The 25,779-nt window shown below is 37.5% G+C and overlaps 2 protein-coding genes across 3 annotated transcripts; one reads left to right on the forward strand and one right to left on the reverse strand.

Moving 5' to 3' along the window:
- Window positions 1-4,695: 4,695 nt before the first annotated feature.
- On the reverse strand, window positions 4,696-10,271 carry LOC117232098. The gene is made up of 14 exons (XM_033491256.1): window positions 9,393-10,271; window positions 9,071-9,224; window positions 8,891-8,984; window positions 8,444-8,580; window positions 8,233-8,373; window positions 8,072-8,145; window positions 7,875-7,995; window positions 7,057-7,224; window positions 6,769-6,989; window positions 6,530-6,695; window positions 6,314-6,450; window positions 6,021-6,237; window positions 5,754-5,947; window positions 4,696-5,639 (listed from the first exon to the last, which is right to left on the reverse strand). Exons 1-14 carry the CDS (start codon window positions 9,467-9,469, stop codon window positions 5,549-5,551), a joined length of 1,992 nt encoding a protein of 663 aa, XP_033347147.1. The 5' UTR covers window positions 9,470-10,271; the 3' UTR covers window positions 4,696-5,548.
- Window positions 10,272-10,693: 422 nt separating this feature from the next.
- LOC117232099 (sialin) lies at window positions 10,694-25,479 on the forward strand. Of its 2 annotated transcripts, XM_033491257.1 has the most exons (12): window positions 10,694-10,915; window positions 16,692-16,760; window positions 17,346-17,404; window positions 17,586-17,797; window positions 19,142-19,378; window positions 19,527-19,611; window positions 21,770-21,990; window positions 22,211-22,360; window positions 22,430-22,562; window positions 22,648-22,803; window positions 22,883-22,968; window positions 23,265-24,591. In XM_033491257.1, the coding sequence occupies exons 2-12, from the start codon at window positions 16,717-16,719 to the stop codon at window positions 23,487-23,489; spliced, it is 1,608 nt and encodes a 535-aa protein (XP_033347148.1). In that variant the 5' UTR covers window positions 10,694-10,915; window positions 16,692-16,716; the 3' UTR covers window positions 23,490-24,591. The 2 variants fall into 2 exon arrangements, with proteins under 2 accessions (XP_033347148.1, XP_033347149.1); XM_033491258.1 differs by lacking the exons at window positions 10,694-10,915; window positions 17,346-17,404 and having other exon boundaries at window positions 23,265-25,479.
- The last annotated feature ends 300 nt before the right edge of the window (window positions 25,480-25,779 follow it).

The following is a 25,779-nucleotide window of genomic DNA, read 5'->3' on the forward strand; positions in this document are numbered from 1 at the left end:
TGGTTGGGAGAGTGTTCAACAGTTCATAACTACGTACTTGTCGCGTCATCACTGGTGTGCCACTATTCAATAAATAAATTTTATTTACTTAATCGATCTAGACATTTCTACATTTGGCGTAGCAATTGGAAATACATCGACTTTCTTTTTGCGATGGAGGCTCTGAGAGCTCGAAAAGGAAATTTCATTTCGTCGATCAACGATTGCAAGAGTTTCTCCTCTCTCGATTCTCAGCTCCTCGATCGAGTGAATGTGATACGCAGTGAATCGTCAACTTAAACATATCTCTCCGAAATAAGACAGACAATTAAATGTTGTTATATACATGTTTTACTGAATATTATCACTTTTTCTATCTCCGTGCAAAATTCATCCATTCTCAGTCAAACCACGATTAAAACGATCCCATGTCCCAAATCCTCGTGAAACGAATTCCACCTATCACTCGCAAGTTTCCTTTACCCTTTATACCTTCCTTTACCTAAGTTTACCTTTCCCTTGATACCTTCCTTTCTTTCGTAGCCGAGCATTCGACGAAAACGATAATAAACGACTGGAGCAATGAACAGCGATTTCGTTTCTCTGCTAACAAATTCATCGATTCCATCGAAACCAGGACAGAAGGCTTACAGAGGGACACAGCCATGTCATTGTGGACAAAATGACAAGTGAACCGATAGTTCATCAATCATCATCGCTTATTCCTCGATACATATTCAGATCGATCCTACGTTCCTTTGGCCAGCGTAATTTCGTTTACCACCACCGCTACGTCAATTATGCAAATCTCATTTCCTGCTCGGGACTATCAAGCCAGCCTATCGATGTCTCTCGAATATCACCGTCTTCCCACTTAATAGCGTGTTCGTTGACTTCAATCACCACTGAGCCAATACGAGTTTCCATCTCGTACATCGAATCATGGAAATTAATGAGAATCGTTTCCAGGGAAAGTTTCGTTCAGTGTCGAAACGTTTATTGGTCAAACAACACTTGCGGGCTTTATTTAATTTCGTGTCACGTAAATTTCGATTATAATTAAGTGAATCCAAAGTGCAATTTAGGATTGAATTTGAAGCCCGTGTTTGACAATAGTGCGTTTCATAAATAATTTCAATTTGCTAAATGCTGCATTAAAATTAATTATTCTTTATTACTATTCAAGCACATTGATTATCAACGCTTTAATTTGTAATTCCATGTGACTTATATTACCATTATCATTAATCAAGAATTGGTTTTCTGCCTTTATACGAAGTAAAAGATTTAAATGATATAACAAGATACATCAAGAACGCTTTACTTCCGTCAACTACGTCGAAATATCATTTCTACCAATGGAATTGGCCCGAGATTGTTCGAATATGCTCTCTTCTATTTATAGCGTTTCCGACTGTTCGCTCCTTCAGGATCTCAGGCATGGAACTAAATTGTCACGGCGAAGTGGCTGGCTTCCATCGCCCCATATTGAAAATTGCATTCATTTAACCGCGCCGCGTCAAAGGGAGCCCGTTAAAATCTGGGCCATTCGTCGTTCCTTGCGGAGGGCAAAAAGATGAAAAGGGAGAGAATCGTCGAAAGAGCGGCCTGCCGGAAAAGGAATAAGAAACGCCGTCGGTTATCGAGCCTCAGCCGGTTCCCAATCGACGCGTACTCGTTAATTCTTGCGATATCGTTACGCCATAAAATGAATCTTCTCCCCTTTCCATCCTTTCCTGCCGCTTCTTCGATCGTTAATGGGAATACGAACAAGTCGTCGAACGTTCTGCTTCGTCGTGAATGAAGAACACGAGGTCTTGTTATCCACGATGAAAGAAGAAACGCTGAATGGATCTTACGGTGGAATTTTGGAGCAGTAAGTTTTTAGTAGGACAGAATAAATAGAGACAGATAGAGGACAAGACAAAATCAATCGCGCGTTCTTTTGATTAGCGACACGTTGCGACGTAAAGACCAGAAGACAAAATGTCTCGATTTTCAGGAACCTTCCTTTTGACAGAATTTCCCCATTTTCCTTCAATCCTTCTTTGTCACGTTTCGAAACGATAAAGCAAATTGAAAGCTCGTCTAATATCCCGATGCTTCAAAGTATACGTTACGATCTTCATCTACGATCTTCTGTGTCCGTTCGTTTGGGTGACTCGTTAGTAAATTACAAGGAGAAACGTGTTATTTAGCACGACGAATCGATCTTTCGCGTCTAATTTGCGAATAATGGAACGAAGGGAGTGGAATTGGTCTAAAAAGGGTTGAAAAATTGGACGTAAGGCAGATGCTTGTTAACGTAACGACGACAGCCGTTCGTATCGAACGATTATTTCTTAACAATTCATCTTCGAGTAGCGGCGGTTTAATATATAACTCGTTAACGTTTAACGGACGAAAGAGGAGCGACGAGGCGAGAAGAAAAATGAGAAATAACGAGACGGAAGATCCTGGGAATCGAACGATTTGCCACACCATTCGTGTTCCGTCATTCTTTACGATTAGATTATAACGAGTGATTTATTATCGCTAAACTGGCACGTAAGTACTCCTCGATATCCATACATTTTAAGAAACAAGAATGTCAGATTATTACGAAAAGGTACAATAACCTGTGTCAGTAACTTTCTTCAATGAATTTCTGTCATCGTTAATAGCTCGATGATCAGCCATAAAATCGGAGCTTCGAAAGTATAATTTACAGTTTTACATGGACCAATTTTACGTCCAATCTTACTATATCGCTTCGTTCAAGTATATCCATAACGCCATTGAATTCCCGTTAGTGAATCGAGAATGTGAAATCTATTTTCTCGTTTGTTAAGCGCGAAAAGAACGGACAGGAATCCTCATCGAGGATTCCCGTGGAAAGCTTCTTTCGAGACGTTTAATCAGACTGGACGGGTAAAAGTTTCGTCCCTGGGGATTCGACCATTCTCGGCAACGTTGTGGTAATGAACAGAAACGAGACGGAGATAATACGCGAGGAAAATGCCGGCTGATTAAATTTAAAGATTCCCCAAGGGTGGCGTGGGAACTTTCGATTTGCATGTTGATTGACAAACGCAGTCTCTCGTTGGCCTCGTGATGGATCTGCACGGGTTGTGGTGACAGTTCCAGCAGCACCGTTTGGCCATGGATTGATGGAATTATCGATAAAAACGACAAAGACCGAAAGAGCAATCCCTGCCTTCTGCCTTCTGTATCGTTAAAAGTAAGAAAGTCGAATTGATTCCGGTTATTCGGCGATTTAATCAGACGTCTCTTAATGAAAGGGGAATACGATGTCAACGGGAATGAATGGGTAAAGTGATTGAAAACTTCAACGTCACATAACTTCAAACAATCTTATAATTATAAGAGTTGGTAGTAATTTAATTGTTCCTTCCAGTAACGTTAATTTCCGCGTAATTAAAACCTAAATACGGTCGAGTTGCATCTTTATTTTCATTCTATTTGCACTTCGTTGCCACTTTATCGAATTACGATGTTGTCGAGTAGAAGAATCAAATGGCAGGTTCGTTTCACGTGGCAACGAACTCGAAACAAACCGATAACCAACAACCAAAACGAAAAGCAATGGTTTTCGAGTCATGTTTCACCCCGATCGTTCCTCATTCCAACCTTAGCAGATAGGTCTCACTTAACCTGCTTATCTCTGACCGAGTCCATTGCGAAATGTAATGTATCTATGTTTCTTTGAACGCGCGCTACCTGCCGTTGGTCAAGTAAATCGAGTGTAACGTAACGCCCTGAGTTTTTACGTGGGTCGTTATCTCTCTGGCATTTACCCCACGAGACTATCGCCCTTTTTTCGGCGTCACCAGGAAGGAAAGGGGAGAGTAAAGAAGTCTCAATCGTACGAAATGAGCGGAACGTTTAAGGAGTGATTCTTGGTCTGCTGTGTCTGTAGGCTACTATCGACGTGTACTTGGAAGAAACGGCACGCTTCTACAGCTTTAATCTTTGCTGAAGACAAGTGGTAGCCGATGAACTCTTTCCCGCTGCTCTGGTCGCAACTGGTAATCGTGACTTTCCGGAAGACTGCCGCGTTATCGCCTGGTAAAATACGAGGAACGACTGGAGTCATTGGTCAGAAGTTCTTCTTATCGTGAACATGTCGATGTTAAATATTCGGATATAAGACGATCCACGACACCTTATGAATTTTGATACAAATAAAATAAAGAAATAAATTATTTTTAAAATAAATAGGCCAGATATTCTAAAAATAAATGCGCCAATCATTCTAGAAATAAATGGGCCAATAATTCTAAAAAGCAAGAATTTTAACACTGAAAAAATTGTGCAAAGGAAGCTGCAATAGGAATTTCCTGGAAACGTTGAAGGCTTATCTTTTCGGCGCAAAGAACAACTTCTAAAGTAGTAGGGAATTCGTCGTTGTCTCAGAGCAACGTTTCGCCTTCCAACCTTTTTGTAACGATTCAACTTTCGTCAGGCACAGTTTGCGTGGTTGAGTAACGAGTGGAAATTCTCTGGCACGATGAAACGCATGGAAAAGTTTGCAACGGCATCGCTGAATATTCCATTATCGGCACGCAAAGCTCGAAACGTTTCTAGAGTAGGAAACCATCGATATTTCTAGAAATTCGGATCTTGAAAACGAGTAATGAGACATCAACGTCACGAACAGTCGGTAGCTTCTTTAAAAGTCTATGTTGCGAATCATGGTATAACTTCGCTTATTCACATTAACCATCAGCGAAAGCTCGAGGAATTCGCAATTAAATTTCTAAAAGTAGCTTTGTAAAAAGCGTCTTGATATTAAGCTTTGAAGCGAAGCTACGTTGAATTTTCTCTCCCTCCTTAATATTTCTACAAATTCCGCGTCATTAATCTCACTGTTTACTTAATTTAAAATTTAGAAAATGTATTATCTAATCTATCCCTAAAACGTTATCTTTTCTATCGCCTCTAGAAGCCTGGAATCGATAAGAGTGAATTATCATCCTGAAGATCATAAATTTACATTGTAGCGTTATGAAAGATAAGCGTCTGAGGTTCCATTATTGTAAAGGTATGTACCTAGCATCTCAGGAAGGTACGTATACACTTAAGTACATGACCAATAGGCTAAGCATAAATCAACGATCCTCCAAGACATGAGAAGACTAGTGTTCTGAAATTAATTGCTATACGCTAGTGCATCACCTTGTATTTATAGTCGTATATTTATGACACTGTTTTCAGGTGATAAATATTGATAAAGCAAACAATAATGCATCGACTAAGTACAGGACATAACATTGTATGAAACTTCATGTTTCACGTTCTGAAATACCGATCTTGAGAAGAATGAGAGTATTTCTTACGCCCTCTGCGATTTACTACGGCGAATATAGGAATTATATCACATTATATCAATATCCAGCAATGGTAAAATGCCGTAAGATTCTTTTATCAACCATTGTAAACTAAGATCTCGCAACTTTACTTATCATGCAACGATAAAAATCGATTTTCCTACATTATATTTTCTACAAACTTAATATTTTTACAATATTTTTTCCTTTTAAACGATACAAATATAAAAGTTGCAAATTCAATCGTTCACTAAATGCAAAACGCTGTCTCTAGTGATGCCGATTTCCCTTAAAGTTGTCCCTAGATGATCCAATCTTCTCGGTGAATAACTGAGAATATAAAAATATAAATAAACATATATATATATATATATATATATTCTGAAATTAAGAATTCTCGAAGGGAATAAAATTCTAGGACGAAAATGCTGGACAAATCTTTACCCGCTGAGAACAATTTTATATCCTCGAGGGACAGTTCTTGCCATGGTTCTATCTAACAATTGATAAAGTCGAGCTATCGGTTCGTCGGCAGACACGTGTACCAGATAAACAGTACCGCCGTTCAAAGACCTGACTTTCAATCGGAATTCGCCTGGTTTTCCAGACGGTTCATTGATCTGATGCAGAATAGGAGGCTGAAAGGATTAAAAATCCATCAGAAAGATTCACTATTTTAGTCACCCGATTACAAAAGAATTATATTCTTACTGCATTCCTTCCTGCATTCTTCCTAACTGGTGCAGCAGACCTTGGAGCACGTTGATTTTTTCTAGCCGTACTTTGCTGATGCACTTGAGAAAGCGAAAATTGCGAAGTATCGGCGTTCACCTTCGGTGCTGACCTTGACGTAATGGAAAATCGGGAGTTTGGTAGGCTGGCGGATCTTGATCGTTGCCTGAGAATCTCATCCGCGTTATCCAATCGACTAAATGAAAGATAACGTTGTAAAAATAGACTGATATCGATCAAAGTTATTACATGATTTAGCAATTAATTTTTACTTTGGCGATAATTTAGACGCTCTATCGGTGGAACTGTGATAACATCTACCAGAGCTTGGAAATCTCATAATACCTTTGGATTTTAAAGGGATCTCCCGAGCCGAGGTATCGAAGTCTCCATTTTTAGACGTGTCACGCTTACGAAATAAAATTGTAAGTGAACCTTATGAACGTAGGAGGTTCGTTGATTCGTGAAAGAGATTCATGAAAAATTACTTTTTCTCTTCGAGTCGATTTCTTTTCGCCCAAACCGAGCTCCGCGTTAATGTGCGACTGTAAATGAGTGTCGGAGCAAATATTGTTGTGAGATGCCAATATTTGGGAACGAAGAACATACATCTCTAAAGGAGGAGCTTCTGAGGGAGTTTTTGGTTTCATGGATCTATCAACGAGTTTTCTATACAATCGTAAATCAATAGAAGATTATATATTTAGATTTAACCGAATCTTTATACCTAGCTGTGGCAGGCGTCAGTTCCCTAAAAAGATCAAAATTATATAGACTATCCTTCTCTCTCGTAAAGGTACCACGACGAGCCGACTTCTGATTATTAGGAAATCTACGAGTGGAAGGTCTAGACGACATCGATGTATTATCAGCCAATTCTTTTCCCAATCGATAACCTTGGCCAGGAAAATCGGAGTTCAAGAATACTTGATTTCTCTGATCCTCTACCTAACAGAATACTCCTCAAAGTAACGCATTCCTTTTTTCTCAATAGAAATTAAAATTGAAATTTCACCTTGAATGGTACACCCTCTGGATAAGTTTCTTGCAACTCAGAAGGGAAATAGCCGTCCAAGATATCTCGTAGAAACGATATCGCGGTTGGATCGTTGTAGGATCGTAATGGGCCATCTTGAACTATCATTCCATTTTTGTAGAATTTTAATGACATGCAAGATGCGGTCTTTAAACAATTAAGAGACATATTATATTATTAAACTCCATCTTGATAATACACGTTATATGTATTTAATTCTTAAATTATCACCAGAAAAACAAACGCTAAGAAATCGCGACTGACTCATAACAGCTGCAAGCCAGAATTGCACCGTAATTATTTACCGAGCTCGTAACTCATATTCGATATTGTTATTCGCACAGGTAACCGGTTTTATCGATTAACATCAGCTTTCTGTGTTACATTAGAATATGTATAGTTTACATCCGGACCAAAGAATCGACGGTGAAAATTGATACCGACGTTACGAGTGCAAATATCGATGTAACATGCCTATTAGCGTCTCACAGAATGTTTAAAGGGAAAAACGATCACGTAACCCTGTTTTATGAGAACATGTAATATAAAACAGGATAGGAATTCATCTATCTTACCATTCCTGGCAAATTATATAAATATCTAGAATATACGTGTATGTACGTGTATATATATATATATATACCTTCTTGTTTTATACTTTATAAATTGTGGGAACTTCAAAAATACAAGATAGGAAAAAAATAGAATTCAAGGAAGATTCACGTTTAACTCGTCGTAAATTATTTTATACAAGATAAATATTGCTGTGTGAAAATACTGCATAAATAAATATTTACTTTGAAGGTGGCCCCGTTTCCTCTTTCGTTATGCTGCACGTGAACTTCACCCTTCCCAGCGGCCAGGTTCAGCTGGTCAATATTCGCGATAATCTGCTCGTAACAAGTCTCGATGGTGTTGCTAAAAGGCACGGCTAACTGATCATTAATTCGATCGGGTGCCGATCGCTTGAAATAGTAACGTATACTCGATTTACTTGGCTATCGTTTCAGGATGCTTCGAACCGTTCGTATTGCCGACCCAGACCAGACCATAATCGGCCAAGAATTTCTGTACGAGAATGAAAACACGATGACGTTGAAAGAATTAAGAACGCAACTCTGACAATAAAATGTTTTACGTGCACATATAATTAACCTCCATCTCGTAAATTCTTTGTTCGAGCATTAAACATCTTCTGTAGAGATATTCCGAATGATCGGCTTGCACGCGCCGCTGCTGCTGTTCCTTCTTTCGTAGTGTTTCTTGATTCTTGCTCTTTGTCTCCCACTCCTTGACCTGTAACAATTCGTAAATCGTCATGAAAATGAAAGGACGACAACAACGAATAAAGGAAACAGTGAAGAACCTTCCGTTTCAATCGGGAAATTTCCTGGTCCTTTAACTTTATTTGCTCTTCGCTTCTCTTTAAGTTAGACTGCACCTTCTGTACCTGATTTTCGACCTTGTATAACTGCTTCGTTAATGTATCGATGAATTCGCTCTCTGGGACAATTAGTTTCTACGGTTAGTCAAAAGTTAGAAACATTCGACCTCGAAGCTAGAAACTTGTTTCTATCTTCGACAGGTTAGCAATGACGCGTCAATAACGAATGTCTGCGGATCAGGATAGAATTTCCGATCGCAATCGCCGATTTCCACGACCAATTAAGTTTTTAATTAATCCAACAAAGAGCACGTGATTAGATGAATGAATACGATGATACACGCAACCAGTCACATGTCAACGCCAAACGAGACCAGCGTTTTTATTCTCCTCGCGTGTATTTAATTATCTCTGTTTGTAACAAATTACCTTCTTGAATTACGGAGTTTTCCGGTACGTAGATGTTCGTTGGTCTAGCGTGACAATTCCAAAATTTTCTGCCACTGAATGCTGTGTTGGAGGTCTAAAATGACGCGTAAAATAGGCCAGGGAAATTAAAGTTGCACGATGCGATTGAATAATGAAGGATATCGATGGTTGTGTAATTACCGTTCTATCGATTCTTCTGTTGATATGATTAATGTCTTTCTGACGATCCCTAGACGCCAGGATACTTGCGTTTTCTAACGACGCACTCTGCAGTCGATCTATACATTCATCGTCGTCGACTATGTAAGTTGCGGTCGAGGGAATTCGTTTTAGCCTACAAATAGGTAAGGAAAATGTAAAGACTTAACCTAGTAGAGGTTTTTGTCTGCTCGTTAAAATTATATTTATATCGCGTTAGAATTTTTCTTCTTCGATAAAAGACGGGAATATCATGAAGCATATTTCTTTAACTACGTTCGTAATTGTACAATGTTGAAAATACTTGTGATGCGAAGTAGTAGTCGGAGAGCACTTTGCAGGTTTTTTTCGTGGATGGGCGAAATTGTTCGATTGGCTCATCGTGTATGTGACGACATTTAGAACGAGTTTGTCATCATTCACATTGGAAATTTTTATATCGAATTTTCCGAAAGCGATTTCGGATGTTGTATTTAAAGTACACGAGGTGCAGGGAGGGATCGATCGTGAACTCCGCGGTTGGTGACAGTTTATGATCGAACGAACGATCGATGTGAAGTTAACGTCAACCACTGAAGCGTATCTACCACACACTTTGAATATTTTATTACTGCAAAATTCAGTACGCTGGATGACCTCGTTCGGGGAATTTTAATTAATGGTAATGGTTATAGTTTATGTGGAATAAAAATCCCTGGAATCCGCCATTAGAAAATACAGGCTGTAAAACAGGAAAAACACAGAACTCTCGATTAGTCAAGGTGAATCGATCAGTCGATAAATCTTCTGAAATAGTTCGAAGCAGTGAAAGTACGAGACCTTCGTGTCAAACAGACTTTGACCTATTTAATGTAAATATACGAATAATTAATTCATTTCTGTGTGAACAAAGAAAAATTCATTATCATAACACTATTATAGTTTTTTGGTGAATTCATTAGCGTACAAAAGATTGCACAATACAAGTAAACATTTATTCTCACAGTTGTTCCACATTACATAGCATAAATTTTTGCAATATCATATCGAGTGTTAACTGTCTTAACTACAATTTCTATTATCTATCAACTATTTCTATTAATTACTTATATCTAAAATTTAAAGTCAAACTTTAAAAAATTGTTATTAAGTTTCATTTTATCCTAACGCTTTTCCACATTAACACATTCGCTACTAGCAACTGTATAGAAATATTAAGGTAGGAAATCGTAAGATAAGAATTTGGATAATTTGTTTTCAATTATCATGCTTCGTATCGCTTATTATTATTAATTCAATACCTTTTTCCCCTCCTTTTCTTTGAGTTATTAATACCCAGTCATAATTTAAGCACGAAAGAAATATTACGTCATCGATCGTTAGATGACAGAATGAAATTTCATTTTCAACCTTGTTCGCTCAAACTCCTCCGCATCTACGTCATTCGGGCACAAAATCGATGATGGACGTTTCGTGATTCGATTTGGAGCAATAATAGCAAAGAAGAGAACACAGCGCCGTGTGACGACGACGCAACGGTTTCAAATCGATCGCTGCGCGAGCGTATTCGCGCCTGCGTCACGTGATCATTACGCCTCGGTACAACGAGCCTTCCAGAAACGCCGTATCGTTGTCACCGTGATTCTATGCTGTGTAGGTGAACGTGTGTTTCGTGTGTTCCGTTCGAATGTCAGTTCCAAGTTCTTGTGTTCACGATCTCTTCTGCCGCCAAAGAAATGTTGGTGAATGCGTGAAGCTTGGCGGAACGTCCGCTCTCGGTTAAAAATGTGAATCAGAACGAGGACCGCGGAACTCAACAACTCTTGGCCGGAAGTAAACCTGACCGGGGTGAGTTACTATCACGATCGATTATTTTCTTTCCCCTATTCTCCTTTCTGACTACGAAGGCCACGGCCACGTGCCGCATCCGTTCCGAGAACACCGTTCTCGTACGGACATAACCTCGAAATCACGGGCAAGCGTCAATACGACGAGGTTAGAATCCGCCGAACTATTGACACAGTAGTTATATTTCGAGAACTTTTATTTATATCAAACGATTAGCAGATGAAACGAAATTAGTTCCATGGTCGTCGATATCTTGGATGATGTAACCTGCGGCACCTTCGTAACAGACTAATTACGTGTCAATCGTCTTATGACTGCTGCGTTGATTATTGAGATTACCGGTCTTGCTATATACATATTCTCGATATTCTCGAATGTTTCAGTACCTATAAATTGTTCATTATGTACGTATGTATGTTATTGAAGCATAGGTGTTTATTTATAACTAGACAGAATGTTCCACAATCTTAATCCCAGTTTGTATACATTTATAATTCCTAATCCTTCATTTTTTTTGCAGCATGAAATCCCTTACGTCAGTTACAGGAACGAGATAACTGTGTGTGAAATTAACTAGGCAAGAGAATTTGAAGATCGTGTTCCTGTAATGTTTCAATAATACAAGCTCCATGTTACATGTGTGCGTGTTTACTTTCCGTCACTTAGATAAGCAAATAGACATGTTGCTTTCTGGAAACCGATAAATCGGAGAATTGAGGTCAGTCAATAATGTCACGAGAACTAGTCACATGTCTAATTTGATGCCGCGCCGGCCGGTTCAAGAATTTCCATGGAGCGAATTGTGCGACCCGTCTTACTCATACAGCTTAATAGGGTCAACTAAGAAATAATTAAGCTTAATGCGACCGAGAACAAACTTTAGCGTATAAATATTTCTTCCTCCTCGTGCAATAATCGGGTTTGGTTTTCAAACAGATATTTAATTGATGAAATTGAGGAACAATCCTATCTTTTTCCCTCTTCACGCTTTTTTATCATCAATAATTTTTTACAATTGCTTTTTTATTGCGACAGATTTTGTTAGTTATGAAGCGCTGTGTTTCTATAGCTTCTATAGATCCAGATCAATTATGGAAAACAGAAATATGTTAATAGAAGATAGAAAAGTTTTAAGGATAGCGTGCAGCTATAGACTTAGTGAAAATAAATATTATTGTTACATCAACGAATATTTACACAAACACCCTTACTATGTAGTGTTTGATAATAAATATATTACAGCATCTATAAAATGCTAACAGTGCATTTCTTATTAACCGTATATCGTTTGGCGATTATAATCGATTTCTGCATAAAGTTTCTGATGACATGGCGCATATGAAATGAAACATCGAGTGACACCTGTTGTACATAATGATCTATCCAACGCAGAAAGCAAACGAATAGCACGCCTTCCACGTAGTCGGTTGGTTAGTTAATCGATCGGCGAAAATTGACCCGCTCCATAGTGACGACCTTGCGATTTCACGAACACCGCTCGTGGCGTTCAAGTATGGCCGAAAAAGAACATTTTTCATCGGAATCATGTCGATATCTCGAAAAATTCAACGGTCGTGTTCCCTCCTTTTTCTTATGTTATCGTGCCATTGATAACTTATTAGGAAACAGAATAAGTTTTATATATCAAATATTTGAAAAGGTTCTGTCATAGTATAAATAAATATATATATACATATACGCATATTACATAATCGTAACGTTTCCTAATGCTTGATCTACATCTCTACCCTTTTACCTTCATTTTCAACATTGTTATTTTTCAAGCATTTCCATACCGGAAGACTCATGCATGCAAAATACATTTGAGCAAAATCACATTCTCTTCGCTTTGTTAATCGCGTGTTTAGTTCATGCGCATTGCCACAATACATACGGGCCTTTCAATTTCAAATTGTTCCAGTTCGAAAGCGAAACACGTGTTCGTTTTACAAAATTAGGAACGGTCGCTGCGACGAAGGCATGGATACAATTCTATGTCAAACAAACTGATTTACTGACTACTCTCTTCATGTTTCATATATACTAACTACCTTCTTTATACTTTACGAGTGTAATTTCGACCAATCGCGGTCGACCATTTCTATCGTGCGTTATTGTACGTCTAGTGATTCTCTAAACGCAAAAGGACTCGGGACAAGATCGGCCCCACGATGCGCGAGTGGCGACAAATTTCATCAAGTTTCATAATGAAAAGTAATAAGTAGCTGGAATGGTCGCATGGTTCGCCTTCAAACTCCAATTAACACCTATTGTTCTTTGTCGCATTGGACATTGTTTACTTGATCGCGTTGATACGACATCCGGGCAGGGAGGAGCATCTCAACGCTGTTCCACTATGTAACAGTCGAGCTATCATAACATAAAATGTCATCGTTATTGTCAGGTTTCCTCGCTCGCGGTGAGCTTGCAATCCTTGCGGATTTCCTACCCGACAGACAGTCGATTAAAACGAAGCGGTGGTGGGGCCTGGAAGATAGTCAATGCCTCGTGGTCTGGTCGCCTTTCAGTGTCGGCCGTTCTTCTCGTCCGGGATGATTCCTTCGACTCCTTCGTAGTTTCTCTGCTTCTTGACGTCTCTAGTTTCTGTGTTTGTTGACGTCTCTAGTTTTTCTGCTTCTTGTCGCCAGTCATCGAGTATTGTGATTCGTATTTATCAGTCGGAGACTTTCTTTAGTTTTGTTTCGACCTGAGTCTTCGAACTGTAACTCGTAACCTCTATTGTTTCGCATTGTATTCTATTGTACTGAGTATTTATTATCGTTGCGTAGATTTGCGTATTTCATCGCCAAGAATAGAATCTACGATAAAAATTTTAATTGGATAATCTTCAAACTTATTACATTTTGATTCGTTCAATAATCTGTTAGATTATTTTACTTGAGCAATGAGAGTGGGCAAATTGATAGTGTTGATTTATTTGCGCTCGCCTTCGTATCATTTGTAGTAAGAGGTGAACCATTTAAAAGCATAAACGTTGCTGTGGAAAGTATAGGTGTGCTCGTGGCACTGAACTCATTACTTCTTTGGAAGTTGATCCGGGATTTATCGTTTCGGTGTAAATACTGTCGACAAGAGCGGACATTGATCAAGAAGACTTGAATTGGCCACGTGTTTAGACGCTGTAAGTAGCCTGTCTCTCGGTTCATCGAAGAATTAATATGAATTTAATTCCGCGATTAAAAATTCACTGTAATTTATAATAGAAATAATTATTTCTTATTTCTGTAATAAAAATAATTAAGAAATAAATTACAGTGGATTTAGAATCGCGAAGTAGAAATAATTTATTTGTTTAGGTAATAATTAATTTACTTTATATGTGATTGATATAATTTATAATAGAAAGCTGTGTTAATCCGATTTGCGTCGCATTTGTGCTCATTGCTTGGTTCCCTAAAGAATAAACGTAGTAAAATATAGCCTGTATCCACCTGGAGGAAATTTACTTTTACAAATGTACGATTACAAATCGATTGAATAATTTCTGAGATTACCTCAAACACAGACATACTTACGTACAGGTACAAATATTTACATTTTATATTATTAATATAGACCTGTAATCGAATTAGATTACGATGGACGCGATTACGTATCTGTTTATTCAGTATTCCGTTCGATTTCCTTTAATATTCTTTTATTTTTCGCAGACAGATGTCGTGAAAACTGGAAACAATTTCTACGAATAGCAAAGTTTTGTTTGATTAAATTTGCAAATTTTTTCGCTTCATCACTATCCTGCTTCGAGATGCCGGAGTCTCATGAATTTTTCAAATCAACTAGCCAAGTGATGTTATTTCAGCAGTTTTGACACAAAGATAATACAATATCAGAAGGAACCGCGATTAAGATTTTGATGACATTGCTTATTCACAGCTGTAGATAATTTAAAAAAACAAATATTTCATTTCGTCTACATCTGTATTTCACATAAAAGCAACTCTTAAAATTATAACCTGAATGTAAATTGAATATGATAAACAGTCCAGCTAGAAATTCAAAGAACTATTCGCATTAATTAATCGTAACTCAAGACGCAGAAATGATCCACGCGATACAGGTTGATTCGATACCCAAGTTGCATGCTATATCATGGATTGTCCCACCGTGAAGCACAAAACATCGTGATAATATGTAACGAAGGATTGTTGTCAATAATGCTCGATTGTGTAATATCAATAGAAGAGCAGAGCCCATGCAAAAGTAGATAACAGGACTATGTCACTCGAGCATGTGTTATTAGGCACTCTGTATGGGAACAAAGATATTATGAAAACTCGTCGCGATTTCAATACTGTAGCTTATTACGTACGAGTATACTTCCTGTGAGAATGCACTTGTGGAATGAATCACATGCGGGAATCTGATCGCTGAGAAAGGCACAAAAAATATACGACATTAAATGTTATTGCTTTCATTCTTTTCTAGTAAGCCGAGCTAGTCGTGAACAAATAATGGATCACTGTGCTTGTGAATTAATCAAAAGATATATCGTTATCGAAGAAATTATGCTAACATAATAGTCAGTAATATATTTATAATAGTTTAGTTATTATATATACATAATATACTTCTTGTTAGTCAACTAATATATTTCATATAGTTGTCTTCAATTATTCTTTAATGCGATTTCAATTAAAATCGTTTCATCGTAAACAAGCTAAGTGCGAGGATGCTATGTACACGATTGTCATTACAGAAAGCGCAATACAATTTGAGAAAACGTTCCCAGGAACACTGCGGCAACGTTTCCTCGAAAAGAATATTTCAACGCGGTTGGCCAATGCATAAGCTTTTCTGCCTTGTCTAGCGGTTCAACCTTCGATAATTCGCGAGGGCGGTGGATCTTGAATAGCGTTCGTCGGATGCCGCGTATATGAGCTTCGTGTCGGAATTTCATCGTGCCCTAACAAGCACACTATTAAATTCTGAACGTTTCATTCCTTATCGATCCCATTTCTCTAATAAGGACGCGTGACATAAGCTAGTCAAGAAAACTAATCGTTACGTAAAAAGAAGTCGAAAACGGGCTTCGTTTGTCATCTTACATATGTTTTGCAAAATACCATTTCCATATTCATTTTGTGTCGTATCTATTTTTATCTGAAAGAAAGATAAATAGAGACAAAAAAAATAAACGCATATTGTTACCAGGGAACATTGAGGCAATAATCGCGAAGTTAATTCGAACCAGTAACTGCCACTATGTACAGCGTTTGTATAATTGCAGTCGAATTATGTATAATTGTTATGCGAATGGGACAAGGAATCTTGATGAATGTATAATCGTGAGGAAGTTACATAAAAATGTAATAAATCTTTATAGATCGATGTGTTACGAGAAATTGCTATATCATTGTATCGTGATCGATGTAAAAGTGCGTAGATAAACGATTGCACAGTTTCACGTGAATCGATTATGTACGTTAATCGGTTAATAGACAGTCTGATTGTGGTATGATAATGACGATATAGATAGAATGAATATAATGCCTAAATACCTAATTATGCCTATAATTGCCTAATAATGCCTAATTTAGCCGTAGTGTAATGATGTCCATTAATTCTTATTAACGTTCCGGTGATCTACCACTGCATAATTCTTTCTAACAACCGCCCAGGCGCTATTAACGTATAATATAATTTGATTAAGATCTAATTTATCTAGACATCAAGAGATAGCTTTGATTGATCTTTAATTAATCTCATAAATATCTACGATTTAATTTTTTCACGTTCTTTTTCTGAATCGCAGGTGTTCCACGACCAGATACTTTTCAATGGAACAGCTATCAACCGGCATAAAGATGGAAGACTCACAAAGGTAAGAATGCTAATTTTTTTACTCGTCGATGCAACAGAATAGCTCGTGGTTGATTGTAACATCGAGTCGATGAGTACGACACTGTAATTGTTAATCATTAAATATCCACTGTCATTAAACTGGATTGTTTGCCGCGAGTCGTGTATCTTTACGTCACACGAACAATAGCATAGAGAGAAAGGACGAATCTGAAGACCGAGTCTATTTTAAGAGCGAAGAATAAGTAAATTCGGACGGCCACCTGTCAGACACGCCGACTGAGAAAATATTTTCCTCCTTCGATTTACTTTGATCAATTTTCTTGGACTGGTATTTTTGCATGGACAGAAACGTCTCTTTAACACGATTCCGAGTATCCAAAAAGTGCGACAAAGAAACGAATGAAGGAACAGCTCCCTTCGCTAGGATGTCTCGTTGTCGACAATCTGAATCTACTCTTTTTTTTCGATCCCATTTGGCATATAACCGTCGACGTCGAGACATTTCTTTCTTTTCTTTTTTTTTTTTGTCTCCTTCATTCGTTCTCTATAACTCAATTGATTCCTTGGTTTCTATATAAAAATATCAATTGTATCTATTACGCAGATACGAAGATCATACCATATATAAGACACGATCACCCTGCAGCCTGCGAAAACTGAGAGGTAAAGAACTCTTCAAACTATCAAACGTAAAAAAAAAAAGAAAAAATAAAATTTTGTGAAATACAGTAGGAGTTTCGTGTGAAAAAAAATGTCGAATCGTTAGAAAAGGGGAAAGAGAGCATTTAAAAAGCTCGAGCTAGGGCGATGATACGTGGATCACAGAGCATGCTCGCGTTTCCAGACCTGGTGCCGGCACGGGTGGTGCTCTATATGCTGTCGTTCTCGGGATTCACGGTCTCGTTCATGATGAGGAACGATATCAACATCGCCATGGTGGCGATGGTGAAACCACCATCCACGACATCGGATACCAATGTTACGGTGACGTCCCAGTATTGTTATGTAACGCCGAGCACATCGTTCACCAACAACAGCACACCGATCAGACTTGAGGTAGTATCATTATGGATAAATGAGAAATCGTTTCTCGTGTGGATTCTTGAGCCACTTGGCGCCACGCGAATGTCTTTTTAATTGCAAAATTAACGAGGCAAAGTCGAGGTCGTATGCGTCTATTACGAACGAGCATCGTTTCTTGAAATGTACCTTCAAAGAGAACAGTTACACACAAAGGAACTCCTACAATATTAAAATTTATAAAGTTCTTCATTTATTTTTGTCATGTCGAATCTTCGAAACATCATACATATAATTATAATGATTTTTTTTCTAAGAAGTCCATAGTTCAATAGATGCTTTGCTGTAATGGCGGCACGTAGCATGATTGCGTTACGTAGATCGCATCGATTACGATTGATCTTAACCAGGAGATTAGAAATGTTGTCCACGTAATATTACGTGGCCGATTCTATTCGCGAAAAGCGTCGAAGTTTTATTAAAAACAAAACTTAGTTATAGCGGCAAATTCCACCTTCGAGTTGCAATCGACATGGTGATTAAAACTGATATCATGTTACGCTTACTATATATCGGATGTAATTAGACAGGTTGTTCACAAAGTATATACCTTTTTACGTAATCGTGATAATTTATCAAAGTTTATCAAATTCGGTGATAATTACAACCGATTGGCGCTGTCATTTACAAAATGAGTCAGTAAAAATGATCACCTTAAATAATTCATTACCTATTGGCTGTATACAAAAACTGTTCGAAATATGACGTAATGTATTCAAGAGGCCTGCTGAATTAAATATTGTTTATATATATATATATGATCTAGCTGGATATTCTCTATAAAAAAGTATGAATCTATTTATACCAGAAAAAAAATTAATTTAGCATTCAATTAATTGCATTAATTTGACAAATTTAACGTATAAAAAACAAGGAAAGACGCGAAGCGGTATTCGTATTTTAACATTATCTTCGCTCTTCATACATTAAATTTGAGAAATTGTAATCAAAATATCTGGTAAACTAATGGCCTTTTGGTATAGATAGGTCTACAAACTTTCTTGTAGAGAATGTCCAACTGGATCGATTAAGGTTAAAACAAATATACGGTACCGTTTAAAAAATTGCAGGTTACCTTAATATCCCAAAAAGCGTAAGATATTGGAAAATCAAACTATATTCACCCGATTAGGTCCATCGAATACAATGAATTTTATTTCAAACATTTCTTGATAAAGCCAATAGGTTACGAGTTATGTCAGGCGATCATTCTTACTGATTCACCCTATATAATGCCTAATCTCAGATACAATTTTTTGCAGAAACAGTATTGAAAACTGTATTCATAAAATGAGAAACAGATATTATCTTTTTACGCAGGATCAAGGGGAATTTGATTGGAGTCCAACCATACAGTCAGCCATTAGTAGCTCATTCTACTGGTGTTATATCCTGTCACAAGTAGTCGGTGGCGTGTTGACGCAGTACTTTGGCACGAAGACAGTTTTTGGTGGTTCGCAGCTGATCACGGCGATCTGTAGTTTACTGATGCCCTCTGCAGCGGAAATTCATTATGGGGTTATGATCGCGCTGCGTAGTATACAGGGCATTGCTAGTGTAAGTCTCCTTTTACGATAAAAAAGAGAAATACATGGAGGTATAAAGAATCTTGCATGAAGATGAAATTCGATCGAAGATCGAAGATCGATGATCGATGTTCGGTGTTATTATGACCGTCCGAAATATATATATTACGTGTGTACAGGGACTCACGTGGCCTGCGATGTACGCCATCGTCGGACACTGGATTCCTCCAGTGGAACGGTCGCGTTTCATGTCTTCCTTCCAAGGTGAGTGCCATCGGCGCTAATAACCTTTCTTCTTGTGTATTGTAGCGAAATTTCAACACGCACGACGCCGGAATCACGCGGATCTAATAAATCCAATTTCAATTTCGTGTCTGTTCGTCGTTCTTTCTTTCTGTTTTTGCTTTCAACGATAATGCACTAATATGGTCTGACGCTTCTTTCAGAATACGAGAAGCGGAAGTTCGAATGAGAAACACATTTTATCCTGTTCGAAATGAAAAAAAAAAGAAAAAGAAAAAAACACGAGAAAAATAAACGAAAGATTTTGTTCTTTTCAGTTAAAATTCACGGACCAACAGATATGCTTATGTGCGTGTCAGTCAAATTTTCTATTGAGCAATAAACGGTTCTTTCATTTTGTTGTCTGATTGCTTTTTAAGCTCCACGTGGTTGCATTCGCCGGACCGAGGTATACTCAACAGCAACCGCTCAACAGCATGAGAAAGGCCGAGTATACTTCCAGCTGGTTGAATCAGTCAGGCTCGGTGGCAACATGTTTTATGTACACGCTAATATTTCTCATCGTTATCCATTTTATTCTATGCTAGTTCTGCCGCCTCGGAGAATCTCGTACACGCCTCTATTCACGATCGAGCGATACAGTTATCATCCTTCTCACTCAAACTTTCCCGGAAACGATCGATAATGTTTTTTATGTAACGCAACGATATAACATATAGCGATGTTTCATGTCGTCTTCTTTATTTTTTCTTTCCGTTTGTTTTCATTCGCGTCTGAACGGCCTAGCCTTGGTGCGTGCAATATCTCTCTGCTGTTGTCGATTACACAAATCGCCCGTATGGAATGTCTTTTATTTTGCTGATCGCACGTAATATAATCATTATTTTTTGATTACGATTGATATAAGCGAGTTGACGTATCAGCAGAGGGACGGAAGATCATATTATTTTCCATGAAACACTGTACCATGTTAATAATCAAGGCTCGATTTCAGATAAAGAAAATTATCTTGAAAGAAAATCAAGAGATCAAAACGATTCAGTTTCTATCGAATCTTGCACGATGAAAAGAATAATATTTCGCAAAATTTATTGTTACTCGATAGCATATATACTTCAAAATATGTTATTCAGGTGTGGATGAAACCGTGAAAGGACTGATTTTCCTCCTAATCTCGATGATCTCTTAATAGGTTGTGGAAATCGATATTTTGAACAATTTCTTCCAGTGTATATAAGCGCTGGGCTCGCTTGAATGATACGATCGTCAAACCGATGCTGACGCATATGCTGCCACGGACGCACAGTTACAGGCAGAATTCACTGTAGTGATATCGGTAGTTTTTTTGCAAATATCTCAAAAATTAAGAGAGTTCAGCGTTTATATGTATAGGAAGAAGTTTCTCGGAATATCCATTTCTACAACGTATCTAAAAATCACTGAAATCGGAGGAAATCTTTCTACAGATTGATCCAGTACTGCGATAACATCAAAACCATCAAAGATAGATTTCAACAGTTAAGAATGCTCCTTGAATTCTTTTTTTTCTACAAACATTATATGTTTATTGAATAGCTTTCTGTAACCTTTTAAATAGTTTCTCGATTTACCAAAAAACTTGTTTAAGTTGTGTCACTTTTGAAGTACATACGTGTGCAAAATGTTAAATGAAATTAACACTCGGTCTTACCATTTGGTTCTTTTCATTCTGCAAAATTGGACAAATATACTTTCCTATTTTAAAGAAAAGAAACATAAATCTACGTGAACTTCCTTGGCATATCAATTCGACATACTATTGATCGTTCCAATGAATCGAAATGTTATTGAAAATATACAGTGAGAAGAATGTCGGTATAATATGCGTATATGCGATATCGCGTAGGTTCGTAGCACTTTGCTCTTGGCTCTTGATATATTTTCAGGTATAGAAGTTTCATTGTCCCACTGTAGCCAGCATCGTCACGTGCGTTCATCCTCATCCCGTCATACTAAGTCTCTACTTGAATCGCTTTACAGGGTGAAACGCTGTATATGTATACGCCACCGCTGAAGAGCGATCGTCGCCACGCATGAATCGTACACGAGCCAAGGCGAAGCCATTCGACAAGCATCATGTTTCAGCTTCCTTCCGGGTCGTGGGGTGAGCTACTCCTAATATCTAGATATCTATATTCAGGGTTCAGCTTCGGCATTGGGATAACCTATCCACTGTGCGGATTCATCATCGCGCATTTTGGATGGAGAGCGGTCTTCTATACGACCGGCACCATCGGTACCGTCTGGTGCCTTTTCTGGTACTTCTTCGCCTTCGATACGCCAGCTGCGCATCCCAGAATATCTCAGCAGGAGCTACGATACATACAAGGCAGCGTAGTAAATCAAGTTCACGCAAGCGAGGTAAGTGGTTGTTTTCGCCACTGCGAAAAATTACTCTATTGGTTAAAAATTTGCTGTTATTTTTTCTACTGGACCTGCGATTAGTTTTTTTAATTTTGAAAAATTGAGCTTTCTCTAAATTGTAAGCTTACATTTTTCAAAATTCGTTAAGTTATACGTAGGTTCCATGCTAATGATTCCAAACTTTTGTTTAATTAAACGAATTTTTTATTATTCGAAGAGCATGCCGGTTCCGTGGAGTTTCATTCTCAGATCCTGGCCAGCATGGTCTATTGGGATTACCACATTCGGAAGGATATGGGTGCATTACATCTTCATTATATCTGGACCAATGTACATGAAGACAGTCCTAGGATTCAGCATCCAAGCGGTATGTTTAAAACGCTTTCTTCACACCTTGTTAAATATCATCTTCTTATGAATTTTGCTATTGTTTTAGAATGGAGTGCTGTCTGGTTTACCGTTTATCTGTAGCTACTTTAGCTCTGTTGCCTTCTGTTATATAGCTGACGTTCTCATGACGCGACAGATTTTGTCGTTGACGAATGTCAGGAAAGTTTTTACCGCCTTTTGTACGTATTCAATAAAGACCACTTCAAATTTCAAAAATTCTTGTTCACCACGAATCAATTAACACTGGAATTGTTTGTTCCGTAGCGCAAGTAATTCCCGGAATAATGTTAGTGTTGATCGGCTACCTGGGCTGCAACATTGTTCTCGTTTTAGTGGTGTGGTTCATAGCTGTTACTCTGATCACTGCTGCTTACGCAGGGGCGATGGCCAACATCGTCGATATCGCACCAAATTTTGCTGGTAAGTCACAAATTAAAAGTCAATCTTACGAATTATATCCTGTAAAACATCTCTTTATCGTATAACTTTTTGGTACCAGGTCCAGTATTAGCATTTGCACAGACAATTCACATGACCGCCAGTTTTTTATCTCCGATCGTGGCTGGTCTTCTCACAGAAAAAAGCGTAAGTAAACATTTTATTTTATTTCAAGTCCCGCTCCCTTTCATTCTTTCCATATAAATTTCCCTCGCGTAAGATGAATAATCGTATTTAGATTTTCTACATATTCCTGGATTGTCTTAACTCCTTCGCCTTATAATAATCCACGAACTCTTCGTTCGTAAGCTTTCAATCTATACATTTATCATATACCTATAAAGAAATCACCTACTCATGAAGAGGTTAAGCCTAGTTTCCTCGCGCAATATCTGCAACAATTAGTCTCCGTATGGAAAAATAACAGAGAATTCTCTTCACAGCAAACTCTCGACGCTTGGAGGCAAGTGTTTGGGGTAACTGCATGCGTCGCATGTGGTACTTATATCGTATACCAGATTTTCGGTACGGGTGACATCCAAGCATGGAACTATCCCGACCAAAAGTATCCACAATCCATTCAAGAGGATTCTCAGCCTTTAAACGAATCACCGGAAAAGAACGGGAAAATTGTCAAATCCCGATCAAATACTTCTGAGGAAGCGTAACGTAATCGGCGTTCACTCGTTGAACAGAGAAAGAAAGCACGCGAGCTATGTTTCAGATTTTGAACAGCTATAAATATGTACTCTTTTGGTTGGTTCTTGAATGAGAGGCAATTTAAGATTATATACATATATAGGTACATACGTACGTATATATATGGGAAATATGTCTATTTTTTTCGTAATATTTCTGTATCTATGTAAATAGAATTGGTAGTTGGTCCGCATCGAGAGAGAAATGATATAGCACTCAGGGTAATATACGTTGTAATGTTTCAAAGAATATTTTTATGAAAATGTGTCGAATAATGCGCAAACGCTTCGGTTCTCCTCGCTCCTTCTTGCGTTTGACTTTACGGAAAGTTGTATGCCAGAGTGAAAGCACAAAAGCGATATGTCGATCCACATCAGCTTCAGTTCTCGCGGTCAGAAATGATCATTCTTTCTGCGCATCGTCTCTGTGATCAAATTTTTCCTTTGTATCCCACCTATCGGGTGAAATAGATCTCGTCCAAGCAACAGTTTCTAAAATCAAAACTGGCGAAAATGTAATATTCATTTGTCAGTCTCAAACTAAAATGTTTATATATAGAACAATAATTGAATTCAATTTGCAACTCTGAATTGAAGTTCTTGTGAACAGAAGACTGATGTTACTAGATTTTTTGATAATATACGAGCTTGCCTAATTGTTTGGAAACCGTTGCTCTTTACATTCGTACTTGTTGAAATAATTCTCTCTACTTGAGGCTTGATGTTGACTTAACTGTGAAGTTCATAACTTTGATTTTCTTTTATCATAAAGAATATTATCACATGCTCTAGTGGATTTTACATCGTTCCGTCGTAAAATCGTTCAACTGTAATTAAGAAATTATCGTGATAAGTAATTTCGCTCTACAACTTTGCCGGTGATATTTTAGTAACCTGTTAGATATAAGGAAAGAAAATAAGCTGTTTCTAAAAATTTCTTGTAATTTGTACTTATGCAGTGTTCGCAGGAGCGTCACGAATGTTGAACGTTAGATACACCGTGGAATAAATGTAGTACAATGTGTAAAATGAAAAAAGGGAAGACAGAAGAAATTATATACACTATACTAATTGATGCCTTGCAATCAGTACACGGTTCTCGTTTTCTTTCATTAAATGAATTTAAAAATGGTACTTGCGTTCTACGATATGTTAGTTTCATCACTTTATATCACTTAACGTTTTACTAGTCACATTTCACTGAAAAAGTTTAACATTTAAAAAAATGGATATGTATTCAAACAAGGACAAAGAAAGGAAAAGATGCTATGTAAAAAAACAAATTTGTCGCGCTCTCTTTTAGCTTGATACTTAATGATTCCATTCGTGTAATGTATATCTTATTAAGGGACGATATTTTGCAAGTATTGTAATTTTAATTACTTTTATATTGGTGTCGTTTAGATTACGATGAGCCATACTTCTTTCTTTCTTATTTATAAGTACATTAAGTTAAACACGAGTACTTAATCTGTAGGGAACGAGTAATTAAAAAATACATATTACATACTTTGCGCAAAATTTAAAGATTATATATTGCGCAGAAACATAAAATGAAAGCGGCCCCTCGCATTAATACGTGTACAAAATGAACACGAACTACACGCGTAGAAAAACAGCCGCTTTATCTTCTATTTGAGAAGTGAGTAACCTACGTATACGTTTTCGTGTTTCTCGTGTGCTATTGGCGCGATCGGAAATTGTAATTCCAGAATTGTTTGTAATTTAAAGTTGAGTCGACACACTGTCCGCATGAAACACAGCATGCATAAAATCTCGATAATTTTGGTCTTCAAAAGTTTTGATAATATCGATGGACCATGAGCGTCTTTTTTTTAAGCAAATCACATGTTATTTTGTAAGCAGATCAATCGATCGCCACGAAATTCATGGCACGAATTATTGATACAGATATAAAAATAAATGATAAAAATATATGATTACATATAATTTCAGTAAACACCGCATTCTTAATTGTGAAACCTTGCTGACTCAGAATCATGGGATTACCAATTCAAAATTTCATATTAATTCTATTTACGTAAATTCTGTATAATTTTTGTCGTTGAGTCAATTAATATCAACAATTGTTTGCGTCATATGGAATTATCGCACTCTGATCCTAAGATAAATCGGATAATAAACGAAGTCTTCAAATACATGTTGACGTTGATAGCTTCGAAAAAAATGGACCTTTTTCTAAAAAAAAAAAAAGCAATCGAATGATAAGAGTAATGTAAACGACCTGGTGAATATGACA

Source organism: Bombus vosnesenskii, unplaced genomic scaffold (genome assembly GCF_011952255.1).
Source record: "Bombus vosnesenskii isolate JDL3184/JDL3185 unplaced genomic scaffold, Bvos_JDL3184-5_v1.1 scf7180000013284, whole genome shotgun sequence".
In the NCBI taxonomy this organism is placed as follows: domain Eukaryota; kingdom Metazoa; phylum Arthropoda; class Insecta; order Hymenoptera; family Apidae; genus Bombus; species Bombus vosnesenskii.